Source organism: Myxine glutinosa, chromosome 1, assembly GCF_964187855.1.
Source record: "Myxine glutinosa chromosome 1, kmMyxGlut1.1, whole genome shotgun sequence".
NCBI lineage: Eukaryota > Metazoa > Chordata > Myxini > Myxiniformes > Myxinidae > Myxine > Myxine glutinosa.
Genome location: NC_136261.1, coordinates 170,878,755 through 170,892,049, shown reverse-complemented (window position 1 = coordinate 170,892,049; position 13,295 = coordinate 170,878,755). Strand labels below are relative to the sequence as shown.

Below are 13,295 nucleotides of genomic sequence, written 5' to 3'. Positions count from 1 at the left end.
GCCCCTACCCCGTATTTACACAATTTACAAATTCGTCTCTACGTCCTGTCTTCCCCATATCTCTCCTAATACCAAATTCGTCATCAATCCCAATTTCTCATCACTCCCACCTAAACCAAATTTATCATCAATCCCTCCTAAGGAGGAAGAGATGGAATACAAACAATGTCACCCCCACGTCATGATGCGTCTCACCATTCCAAACATTTGCACAAAAAAACATGGTGTGGAGTACTGTCACCTTGGCGAGTGGACGTAGATGGTGCAAAGAGACTTTCTCCTATCTATACTCTTAATGACATTCTCACTCTTACTCTACCCGGGGTCTTTCCCTACCAAACCATTGGCCATCTTTACTCTATGTGGTTCTAAGAACCAATTCCCATTGAACATACTGTGGCGCTCACCAATTTGGGGTCTCACTCCCCCGATTCTACTTCCTGTGCCCTCACACAATTTCAGGGCTGGGCCGTGTGGCTCCCCTGGCAGGTCTACTTACCTGCGCACCTCCGCCACTGCAGTTGCCTCCCGAGCCTACCTGCTCCTCACCCTAACCTACCTGGGGAAGGCCCTCTGGCGCTCTCACCCCCTACCGCCCTCTCTGGCGTCGGGCTACCCGGGTCCGTCCTCCGGATCCTCGGGCCCCATTGAACACTAACTGGCTCCCAGAGCCTACATGCGGCCTCACCTGGCCGACAGACTAACAGTGGCGGAGTGCCCATCCAACCATTCTCACGAACAGGCCACACGCCCAGCCAATTTCATCTCACTAATGCACCCAACACAACACTTCTGTGTGACTACCCGCACCACAGATGCCAATATCCAACCACAATTTACCTACTCCCTCTACCTACTTTTAAACCACCCTCCCCGGGTACTCGTGAAGGGGGTCCATCCTTCCCCCACTCACCATTTCGCACCATCCACTCCACACTACTCATTCCACACTCCACTCACTCCACACACCATCCATTCCAGACCATCTATTCCATCCAACCATTCTCACTTGCCACCATGCAAGTCAATCACTCAATGCACAATCACACCTTTCACAATACTCTGCTCATGCACTTTCTACACACACACACAGCATTCACGAGCATTGCCTCTCAATTCCTCATTTCATCCAAAACTCAAAGCTCATACACACACATACAGCATCATCTAAACTAACCACTGCCCTTCTAAGACTCGTACTTCCCAGTCACCCCTTATACTATTGCACATCCCACGTCGTTAACATCCATCTAACCTATTCTACGTCCCCTCTACCACCTACCGGTATCAATGTCGCTACTTAAATCTTGTCCCTATGGTCATCTTTCTATTTCCCTATACATTATCCAAGCCCTCCCTGGCTAGGTTTTCACCGCAATACCCCATAAAACTATAGTTAATGTGCCCCCAAAAATGAGTAATGTGAATTGTAAAACTACCATCCATCACTACATAATATACCATTTGCCATCATCACTGTCACTATCCAGCCTCTCGGTGCGTCAATGCGTTTTCAAAGCTCGGCTTCGCATAGCCGCGCGATGCATACGGGTGGTCTGGTCTACTGTGGTTGGGTCTGTCCGGCATGTCGATTCTGGGGAGGAGGTTTTGTCGGGCCAAGGCTCCAAGCACCATCCCTACGCAGAGCCTTGCGCTCCCAAGCGCGATGGCCCAGCCTTGCCCGGCCGGAGCGCCGCCACCACAAGGGGGCGCCGCTCCACACCCTCCTCCCCCTCAAACCGGGCCGATCACTTTGCCTGGCAAAGCGTGGCTTCGACCGTGCTGGGCGGGGCCCGGCGCGGATCGCGCACGGCGGTTCTTTCGAAACCGCCGTGGCTACGACACCCGCCGGTTCCCGCTGCACACAAAGCCCGGCACGGACCGAGAGCTCGCGTCGGCTATACGTCGTGCTAGACGCTAACCCGGTCAGCGTCGATGCTCGACTTGCATGCTCACACGCATACGGCATACGCGACCCCTTTTACACTCACATTCGCACACCAAGTCGTCCTCTCGCCTTCCATACACTTCATGCATTCCAGGCATTCCATCATTGCACTTTCTCCTCGTGCATTCTCTTCCCTACTCGCACCTACACACTCAGGCGCACTCGTAACGCTCACGCACTCCTCGCGTGCACTCTCCCCCGTTACGTACTCCGTAACCACCACGGGCGTTCACTCTTCCGTTACATCCCCTGTAACACACCCCATCACGCGCTCCACAACCAACTCAGGTGTGCCTCCTCGCACACGCTCCTCGTCCGACTCGCACTCCTGGTCACACTCACTCATACTTCCACACTCTGTATCGCTCTCACTCCCTGTGTCGCATTCTTCACACATACACTCCGACGTGCGTTCGCTCTCGCACTCGGTATCACACGCTCGCTCCGGCGCCCTCTTCTTCCTCACACGCGCGCCATTCCTACTCACACCACGCACAAGGGACCTTCTACAAACGTCTGGGTGCTGTCTCGATCCCAACCGCGAGAAAAACCCTCTCGCGCCAAACACTTTTCTGAAAAATCTCTTCGCCCCATATACTACCCGGCTCACCTTCGGGATCCTCCTCTCCACACGCACCTGCAAATCTTTATAAGGATTAGCAAGCACGGCATCAGGATGCGAATACAGACTTTGGGCATATTCCATTCCTTCCTCTCGCGTGTGCTTTTCTAAGTCTGCGGTCTCTCGAATTCCAATTTCCACTATTATTAATTCTTCAATTTCTTTTTCCTCGACAACCGCTGGCTCTAATAAAATTTTCTCTTCTATCTCGGCGGTCGCCGGCTTCCCCATACCCCGGGTCGCGATTTATATACCCGTCCACGTGACTTTGCCTTGCTCAACTTCGCTCAACCCGCGCTCCTCTTGCCGCGTTGCCTCATCGCGTACCCGTGCGCCTTTCCCGCTCGACATGCGGTCTATGTCCTCCCCAAATTTTTGTATGCGTTCACCCATTCTGTTTCCAAACCCTTCAATTAGATTTCCCATTGCATCCATCTTTCTCCATCTCCTTACTCAATCCCCCTAATTTGGTTTTCCAATCATTTCCCATTTCCTCAATTTGGTTTCCCAATTGCTCACCCATTCTATCCATTTTTGCATCCAGTTGGGTCAGGAATAATCTGAGGTCAAACCCCATTTGCACAGCGGCCCCAGCCGCCACCGCGGGCTCGGCCTCCGCCGCCATGTGCGCGGTGCCGCCATTTTGTACGCCTGCAACCCCCTCTACCACACCTTCATTATCCTCCTCCTCCATTACTCCCACCTCTTCCCTGGGGTCCTGGGTCGATTCTAACCCTTCTTCCATCTCCCCCACCGGCATCCGATCGCCTTGGGTATCCATGGCACGACTATAATTTGGATGTTACAATAAAATTTTGGCCGCTCGAAATTTTGAACAAATTTATCAGACTATATAAAAATTTGGTTTGGGTCGAATCCCACTCCCAGACACCAATTGTTGCGGCCAATAGCACAATTGGTGTCCAAAATTTCGTCTACTAAATTTAGTCCCAGGTTCCAGATCCCAACTCCTGACTACCAATTGTTGCGGATCCGGGGGTCGGCGCTCTCCTTACCAAGAGGGGGTTAATCCCCTTGTCTTTTAAACTGGCCGATCCCCCAGCCCTGGAAATTATAACGCTCCTCTGCGGTCAATATTGGCCAGGGTGATTGGTCAAGATGGATTCCCAAATACCTGCGTGCCAATCTCTCCGCAAAGCAGGGCGATAATTTCCGCTCGAACCACGGACAGGTGGAAATTGCCGAGCAGTTTAGCAATCCGCGATTCGAACCGTTAGCAAAAAGACTAACCCGATTCTGAGCGGTTCTGATATCGTGCCACAGGTACTCAATTGAGAAATCACTAAAACGATCGGATGGATAGGAAACCAAAAGGTGGGAAGAACAGAGATTTATTACATACGTACAAAAACCCGAAGAGGAAACGAAAGAAGGGCATGTACAAGGGAAGAAGAAGAAGCAGACACAGGGCAACCTTATACAGTCTTAATTAACACGCCCAGGACAACACAAACAGAGTTACACGAAAGGGGAACAGCAGGAAGGAAGATCCAAGCAGATGGGCCAGCGTTGGCTCCGGCCCCGGTTCACGCTCCACTCTGGTCCACGCTCCACCTCGGTTCAGGCTCCGGTTCCGCGGCGAAACCCGGCAGGCAGCGCGGTTGGTATTGTCGGCGCGAGCGGACCTTACATAGCGGGGTTCATATATCAGGGAGGAATTGCGTCCGTGAATCGGATGAATCGTGACGCGTGCCTCGTGGCTCTCCACCCACGTCTCTCATGGTGGATCTCGTTCTCTCCAATGGTGCCACTCTCTCCGGCAGACTCTCAGACTCCGACAGACTCCGACTCTCTCCGGCCGACCGACTCTCTAAGTAGTCCCACACGAGTGCTTATATTATGCGCTCGCGTATCAAGTCGCGTGCTTTTAGGACACACCCACCGGTGAGCTCGCCTCGGCCCTGGTTGGTCGCGAGGGCTCACCGACTCCGCCCTTAACAGGGCTACGCCTCGCTCCGATAACTCCTCCCCCTTTTTCTCCGCTCTGACCGCATGGTTAATGGCGTTTGAGCGAGGCAGCGAACGCTGCTGGGCGAGCAGAGGCGCGTAACCCAATTTGGAGAGGGCTAAGCCGCAAAATGAACGGGATTGAAAAAGGGGCCTATGTTATTTGATTAATGCAACGCAGAGTCAAACTGTTGGGAACACAGCCTTGACTAAAACACATACTAATGAAATAACTGAAGAAGTTCCTATGGTGTCCTACGTGTTGCAATATGGACTAACTAGGGTGCGACCTTTGACCTTTACGAAATGGGAATATTTACACTGAGTTATTTACAAGGGATTATTATTTATAAGTGACGGTTCTAAAAACCGTAACAATATATATATAAAAATAAAAACAATTTTCATGGCCTAAATTTCGGGAGTCATCTTATGCACTAGTAACGCTTTGTCATAAATGATTCTGCATAAACAAGGAAAAATATCGTAAGAAATTACCTAAATTGTATTTTTAAAATTTATTTACAACTTTGTTGCAACCTAATTTTCTCAGGCTCACATGATAAAATAAATGATAAAATATACAACAGGATAATGATTGAGATAAACAAGCATCGACGATGAAATGACAGCACAAAATGAAAATGTGGTACTGTGTGATAGATAAGTCATGTAACTGAAGACAGATGGCACCACTGAGCTGAAGTTGGATTACACAAGTCGCTAAAGGCGGAAACCTTCCAAGTCACTTTTGTCATCATCACTCTCCCCGAATAGTTCCTGCCAGTCACTGGTCTGCACCATATCATCATACCGATCATCACAGTCCTCGATGGGCGTGTCATCATCGTCGCTTTCCTGATCATCACTGACATTCCATCGGATATTGTCCTGTGTTCCATCAAGAGCATTCGAAATTCCGCACTTCAGAAACGATTTTACAGCAATGTCCCTAGGGCGTAAAACAACAATGTCCCTAGGGCGTAAAACAACAATGTCCCTAGGGCGTAAAACAACAATGTCCCTAGGGCGTAAAACAACAATGTCCCTAGGGCGTAAAACAACAATGTCCCTAGGGCGTAAAAGCATAAAGATGTTTGTTGGTGTTACTTTAATGAGTAGCCAACTTTAATTATACTATAATACAGCAGTATTGATTTATTATTGAAACTATTATAATTACTATTAGTAATAATAAATTAATACTGTTAAATACGGTGAAATACATTCGGATTCTTTTTCAATAAGGAAGTAAGTCTTGATCGGCGACAGAGACGAGTACCGGAAAAATAACTCGGACACCATTTCCTGGTTCGTGATTCCTAGAAATGCCTAGTCCTGCGCATCCTAGCGATGTTTCTAGTCTTGCTTGATGGTTGGCTCACGTGCAAAGCATGCACCTGCGAAAATATGTTGGGTAAAAACCTGGGGCCGTGTTATACACGGGATATATGAAAAATACTGACTTTTTCGGCAAAAAGTTGGGGTCGACTTGTACTCGAGTATATACGGCATATTTCACACGCTGCATCGCCCTATTGCAGTGCAAAATATAACAAAACATCACACTTGAGTGGGATTGGCAGGGAAATGATGCTGAAGATGGATTCCTTAAAAAAAAAAAACCTGATCTTCCATCCTGAGCTTGGCTATTCCATGAGCCTCCATCTCTTTAAATATAAAGAAAGATTCATGTTCATTGGCCATTGATATCATGTTTCAATAACGGTCTTGTAATTTCATAAGGCCAACAGATTGTAAGTTCTCAGGAAGTAATAGCAAAATATACAACTGAGACAGCAGACAGCTCAAATGTCAACAACTTTGGTGATCTTGAATGTTTGACCCAATGTCAGAAGGCCATCCAGAGTAGATAAAAACGGTTGGCATTCTTCAGCATGCAAGAAGTAACACACTTAGATTCAGTAGATATAGGTGTGGATGAACACACCATTTGGAACGGGTGCAGCTAAATTGTATGGTTAAATTGGACAACTTTGTGGAACTGTGTCTTATTCTACCTGGACATGCTAGTCAAACTGGTAGGCCTTGCTGGGCAATTTTGACCCCGGACTTAACTCAGATCATAGATTCCACTTGCAGCACACCTCAGATCACATATCTCCCAGATTACACCACTACCATCACCGATTTGTGCTGTAGCCGCTCTCCGATCTCGTCCACCACTGCTCACACATTTGTCTTCCAACTAACAGTCTTCTCTGGGAAAGCATTCCTCACCATCTGTTCCTATGAATCCCTGATCACCATCATGTACTGTTGCCTTAAATTCCTATTGAAAACTTGTCGATTATCAGAGAGTACACTGGTACTCACTATGTAGGGATGGCGTGGAAAAAAATGTCGGTCCCATCTGCTACATACAAAACTAAAGTTGGAGTATCTTCTTTAAAAAGTCACTTAGGCTACATATGGGAGCCTATCTGGTCTGTCCAGCTGATTGTCGAGGCAGGTGTCCCTTTTCAGTTCTCCAGACCATGGCAAAGGCAAAAATGAAAAAGCAAAAAAACAAGATCGGTCAAACCCGGGAATTCATCTTGTCGTTCATAATAATAATAATAATAATAATAATGATAATAACTAGAAAGAGCAATCAGAGATTGCAGACCCTCGCTAGCACGTGTTTTTAGTGATTTTTAAGGCTTTTGAGTTAAAACAAATATGGGGGCCGAACCACGTGACCGATGACGTTATTATTATTTTTTCCCTCCACCAATTTATCCATAGATGATGCTCAAGAAATTCCATCTTGATCGGATGAAATTTTGTACTTGTCGAATTATGACGTCATAATGGAGGCACCTATGAGTATGACATCATCATTAACATATGTTATTCCACATGCAGAGTTCTTTACAATGAGCCATGTCTCAATTTTTTCTATGCAGCGCTTTCGGAGATATAGAGGTGCAAAGTTTTTCGGTTTTTCCAAGATGGCGGCCAAACCATTGTGATCGAGGACGTGATCATTTTTTTTTTTTCTACACCAATTTATGAAGTGGTTTTTTTTTTTTTTTTTCTACTACAATTTTTTTACAGATGACGCTCAATAAATTTCATCTTCATCGGATGAAGTTTTGTACTTGTCGAATTATGACTTCATAATGGGGGCACCTATGACATCATCATTAACATATTTTATTCCACATGCACAGTTCTTTACAATGAGCCATGTCTCAAATTTTTTTCTATTCAGCACTTTCGGAGATATAGAGGTGCAAAGTTTTTCGGTTTTTCTAATATGGCGCCCATACCACATGACTTATGATGTCATAATTATCATTAAAAAAATTCTACAGGTGGAGTTGCACCGATGGTGAAAATTTCATGTCAATCGGACCAACGGTTTCAGATAAAATCATATTTATTTTGTGCAGACAAACAGACAGACAAACGGACTCAAATGCAATACCCTCTCCTCTGGCGAGGATAATAATCTTCAGACGGCATATTTCTGAGCTTCCACTATCAACGGCAATGATTCTGCTACCATCCGACAGGGTTTTACTTCCTGCAACATCCTTTGGTATTCGAATTCTATTAGTTTGAAAGGATTCCACGAAAACTATGCAAAACTACATTCCTTTGTAAAAGAATAGGACCGGCGTATGCGTGGCTACGACGGTCAATCAGCTTGATGGGGCAGGGCCGCTAGACACATTTGCCTCAGTGTCGCATTATGCGTGATAATGTGGAATCAAATAATATCAGCAGAAATATCATGCCTCGGGAAATGCCTTGTTTTTCAGTGTTACGTTTATGAAAATAAAATAATAGCTACACACCACACATGGGACAAGTGAGCACGAACCCTCCAGTTGCGGGTCAAGGCAAAAGCGAACCGCGTGAACAGTAACCATCTCGAGTCACGGTTTCTCGGTGGGAGATTTCTACGCCGGCGCATCACTGATGCCTTCGTGTAGAACAGCCTGAACAAGGAATCCACGCGAACTCTGAATTGACATTTCTGTTGAATTGAACAAATATTTCAACTGACATTTAGTGTTCCTTTCATCTTTGTTTTAGCATACTACATCGACTGGAGTGGTCAGTGGTCAATTAGTTAATATTTAAATATAAAGATCCTCGTTTCTCTACTCTATCAACCCTGAACCTTGCTATGCACATGCTCAGATAAGAAAGCGTGTCACGTGTACAGTGTGTTTCACTAACGTCTTTCTGATTATTTATAGTGACTGTATTTTTGGCTGGGGAGAATCTACTTAAGTATTACCGAGGTCTTCTGATTGCTCAGAACCAGGATTTGGATACTACAGATAAGTACTTATAATCCTGTCTTGATAAAGTTCTTCATTGAAGTTAATTTTACAAAACTATTATCAGAGAGTGCGCTGGCACTCTCGACTCTACGTACTGACGTAGGGATGACGTGGATAAAAAAAATGTCGGCCTCACCCACTGATACAAAATGAAAGTTGGAGTCTCTTTTCGTACTCTCATGGTAGGTTATCGAGGACATTTGCAGTTCAAGTGTGGAATAAGTTTTATTGACATTTCAAGTAAGCAAAACAGTAAAAACCACGAGAGTGTCTTTCACGTCTGGCCGTGCATGAATTCCTCTCGAGAGGTTCTGCCCCTTCCCTCTGTCCCCACCCTATTGGTTAGACTGTTTGAGGGAAACCACACCAGTTATTTTGCGCCTTTCTAAGTGCAGGTCATTGTGTGGCCTGAGGCTGGATGAAGACATTACTCTTTGAGAAACGAGCAATAAGACAGAGCTGCAAGATACAGTCAGGGTTACGTAAGACAATACAGGAACATGTGCAGTGTTTGACATTGCTGACTAAGATATCTTTGCTCTTTTGCTCCAAGGTTGGGTATCCTCTGACTATCATACCATTGTGTTATTCCACATTGTAAAAAATTACAGAAACAAGTGAATAAAAATTTTATGCTAAATAAAAAAAGCAATGTAGGGATGACAAACTACATTATAAAAAGGTCCTCAACAAGATAGGGGTGATGTTGTTTTGGAGAGTAGCTACCAGTATTGCCATCACATAACAATCCCTACAAACAATAACAATCCCTACATCACATAACATCACATAACAAAGTCTAAAGTCTAAACCAACATCATCCCTATCTTGTTGAGTATTTTTTATGCCTCCGCCGACAGTCGCCTGAGGCATTATGTTTTCGGGTTATCTGTCCGTCCGTATGGCCATCCGTCCGTCCGTACGGGTTAAACATCGTTATGCCTTTGCCGACAAAGTCGCCGGAGGCATTATGTTTTCGGGTTGTCTGTCCGTCCGTCCGTCCGTACGGGCTAAACCTCGCTTTTCTCAGCAGCAACCACATGTCCGATTGAGACGAAACTTTCAGGGTAGGAGTGACACCCATGCAGAATGTTTTTATGATAAATGTGACGTCATAGGTCACGTGGTATGGCAGCCATCTTGGATTGAAAGCAAATAATTAAAAAATTATTTCTCAGAAACCGCTGAATGAAACAATTTTAAGCTTGGCACATTGTCAAGTACTCCCAATTGGGAACAAAAGCATGATAATGATGACATCATAGGTGAAGTGCTATACCAACCAAAAATGTTTTAATCGAATGCCTTATCCTAAAAATCTGAAATTGCATGCACATGATCTATGACCCATTTGTATTGATATGTTAAATTTATGATATCATAGGTCACATGGTTTGGCAGCCATATTGGATTGAAGGAAAATATAAAATAATTATATCTCTGAAACTGTTTACCCTATTGATGCAAAATTTTTCAAATGTCATCTAACACAATTGCATATAGTTTGAAAATGATGACGTTGTATGTCACGTGGTTTGGCAGCCATCTTGGATAGAAAAACGTACCTTATCCAATCAGCACGAAACGTCACAAACGTGATCCCCTACCCATACATATGCAGAGTTATGGCATCTACCCGTTGTGGGACTATGTGGAGGCATATTGGTGACACAGTCACATTGTTCTCGTTTGCACTGTAGTTTGTCATCTCTGCATTGCTTTTTTTTATTTAGCATCAAAATTTTTAGCAACCTGCAACCTGCAACCTGCGACGATCTCAACCTGCAACCTGCGCCGATCTCAACCTGCAACCTTCAATAATAATGCCTCCGCAACATTTAGCAACCTGCAACCAACTTAATATTTGCCACATATGTTTGCATATTCCTTGTAGTTTTCATTGTAATTGTATTTATATTTGGTGAGAAATAAAATAAAAGACAATACTTTCATATTGACCTTCATAAATTATATTGGCTTTGAAAAGCTGTTTTGGAAAAGTGTTGCCTTTTCAAAATGATCATCATTCATTTTGACAAGTGTTTCGCATAATTGGCATTAATTTAATTTGACTTTGTATGTGAAGAAATGCATGCTTTTTTAAACATTTGTTTATCTGTGTGTTGGAGGACATTTGTGCTTTGGTTGAAGCTGGTTTCATGATAAAACATATGGTTTGTTACTGCAGGTCTCCTGCAGTCCCAGGGTCTTCAACTACCTCAACAACAGACTGTTCCAGCATCGAGCACGGCTGGGCCGAACAGTGGCAATCTCAACGCACAGGTGAGTTTAGTTGAGGTCTTGGCCATTTCATGTGTGAAATTAATGAAATATTCATTCGGGCAGAAGTGTAGGTGGGTAAACGTACACTGAAGAGAGTGAAAAGGCAGAAGTAATTTAACATCGAAAATGGTTTTAATTTCCACGTGAAAATGTTCACAGAGAGACAATCGTATAAAGTGATGAAAGCTAAGATCGCGGCCTAGTGGTGTAATCGCTGGACAAGAATCCCAACGTTTTCAAATCCAGCTGAAAGCAGCAGTAATTAAGGATTTAATCTCCTGGAAACAAAGCTTTCAGGAGAAATTTCCATCTTGCCATTGGATTAGTGTTAAAAAGAAACCCTGAGGGATTATTGATGACCTTCGTGAGGGAGAATGTATAATCTGTCTGATCCAATCAGTCTGGCTTACTTGTCATGCTAGTTCGCACTCTGTCGTTGACCGTTTATTTTCTCATTGAAACTTTTAAATGGCACTAACATGCTTTCTCAAAAAAAAAAAATTGGAAGTGCTGCCCACATGCCCTGATAAATATTAAATAAGGTGGGTCATGGCTACTTATTGGCTTTCACTTCATGACATTCGAATGGGGTTTATTCATCATGTGATCGTGAATTCCTCCACACATTCTAGGGAGGAATGGTCTTTCTAGTGTATTATATATTAGTAATGTGTACCATTTCAAAAAGCAATTTGAGATTTTTCATGTTGTCCAGAAATTTTGCAATTTTTCTCTGTTGCAATAAAGGTGAACCGTTGTCCAAATAATTACCTTCTCTAAGTGAGTGTAATCGAAATGTCAGAAAATCCATCTTTGTAATATTTGATTTTGGAATGTTCATGTAGTTTCAACAAACAATACATGTTTGTCGAATCCAATAAAATGTATACGGTAATCGTGTAAGTTTTTATCAAATCTTAGTGGTAAAGTAGCAATGTGAAAATTGTAATTGTTTACGGTTTGTTTTTCCCTCCGCCACCAAAGGTGTATGGAGCTTATGATTTCACCCCTGCCTGCCTGTCTGCCTGTCTGTCTGTCTGTCTGTCTATCTGTGAACAGGATATCTCAAAAGGTTGTTCAAGGATTCAGACTAAATTTGGTGGAGAGGTTTGGGTATGTGACTTGGACAAAATGATTCGATTTTGGTGAAGATCTGGATCCGTATCTGGATCTGAAAATATTTAGTCATTTTTCACCATTGAGAGAGATAGGGCAAAACGCGATATAGAGCGTGATGTCTCAAAAAGTTGTGGACAGATTGGGATGAAATTTGGTGGAGATGTTTGGTGTGTGAGACTTGACTTCCGGTCCCTCGAGCGACGGGGCTTGCTTCGATCTCTCCACGGCATCAAAGTTTGAGTGTTTTCCCGTTCGTTTCTTTGTCAAATTTCCGCTGCGTATTTTGTTGTGTATGTGTTATTGTGTGTTTCTATTTGGTTTTGGTTTTGTAGTTGTTGCAAATTTGTGTGTAATTAGTCGTTTCTTTGTTCGCGCCTCGTGTGCCTCGTGCGGCCTCGTGTCTCGTGCGGCCGCCTCGTCTCGACTTGTGCCCCGCCCCCTATATCTCGTTTTTCTTTAAACTCTGCTCCTGCTTTCTCAAATCCACGTTCTCACTTAGAGACTTTTCCCAGATTGTTTTTCATGGTTTTGTTTAAATATTTATTTAAATATGTTTAAACCGCAGCCGTGATGCTGACGCCGCCCCCCCCCCCACCCCCACCCCCCAGAATTTCCATGTTTTAAACGTTTCCCAGTGTGTACCCTGGATAAGAATAGGTACGCCGTATCCCTGCGTGTCGTAAGAGGCGACTAAGAGGGTTGGCGTCAGGAAGGGCATCCGGCCATAAAAACATTGCCTCAAAAAGAGAACCATGACAATTACAACTACATGTGGGCAGGGTACAGCCCGAAGTGGAGATCGGTTTCTGAGGTTTGGGACATGGAATGTAGGGACAATGACAGGGAGATCAGGAGAAGTGGTGGAAGTATTGGTCAGAAGAAGAGTGGACATATGTTGTGTGCAGGAGACGAGATGGAAGGGAAGTGGTGTGAGAATGGTGAAGGGTAGGCAGCGACAGAAATACAAGTTTGTGTGGCAAGGGTGCCTGGAGGGCGTGAATGGTGTTGGTATCCTGTTTTCTGAGGAGTTTGTAGACAGTGTGGTGAGTGTGAC

At 44.6% G+C, this 13,295-nt stretch overlaps 1 protein-coding gene across 1 annotated transcript in view; it reads left to right on the top strand.

Annotated features, from left to right (window-relative positions):
* LOC137431149 (POU domain, class 2, transcription factor 1) overlaps positions 1 to 13,295 on the top strand; it is a 235,343-nt gene that overhangs the window by 140,792 nt on the left and 81,256 nt on the right. Inside the window, exon 8 of the mRNA XM_078771503.1 lies at positions 11,028 to 11,122. Coding sequence (XP_078627629.1) covers positions 11,028 to 11,122 — 95 coding nt within the window. The remainder of the gene's footprint in view (positions 1 to 11,027; positions 11,123 to 13,295) is intronic.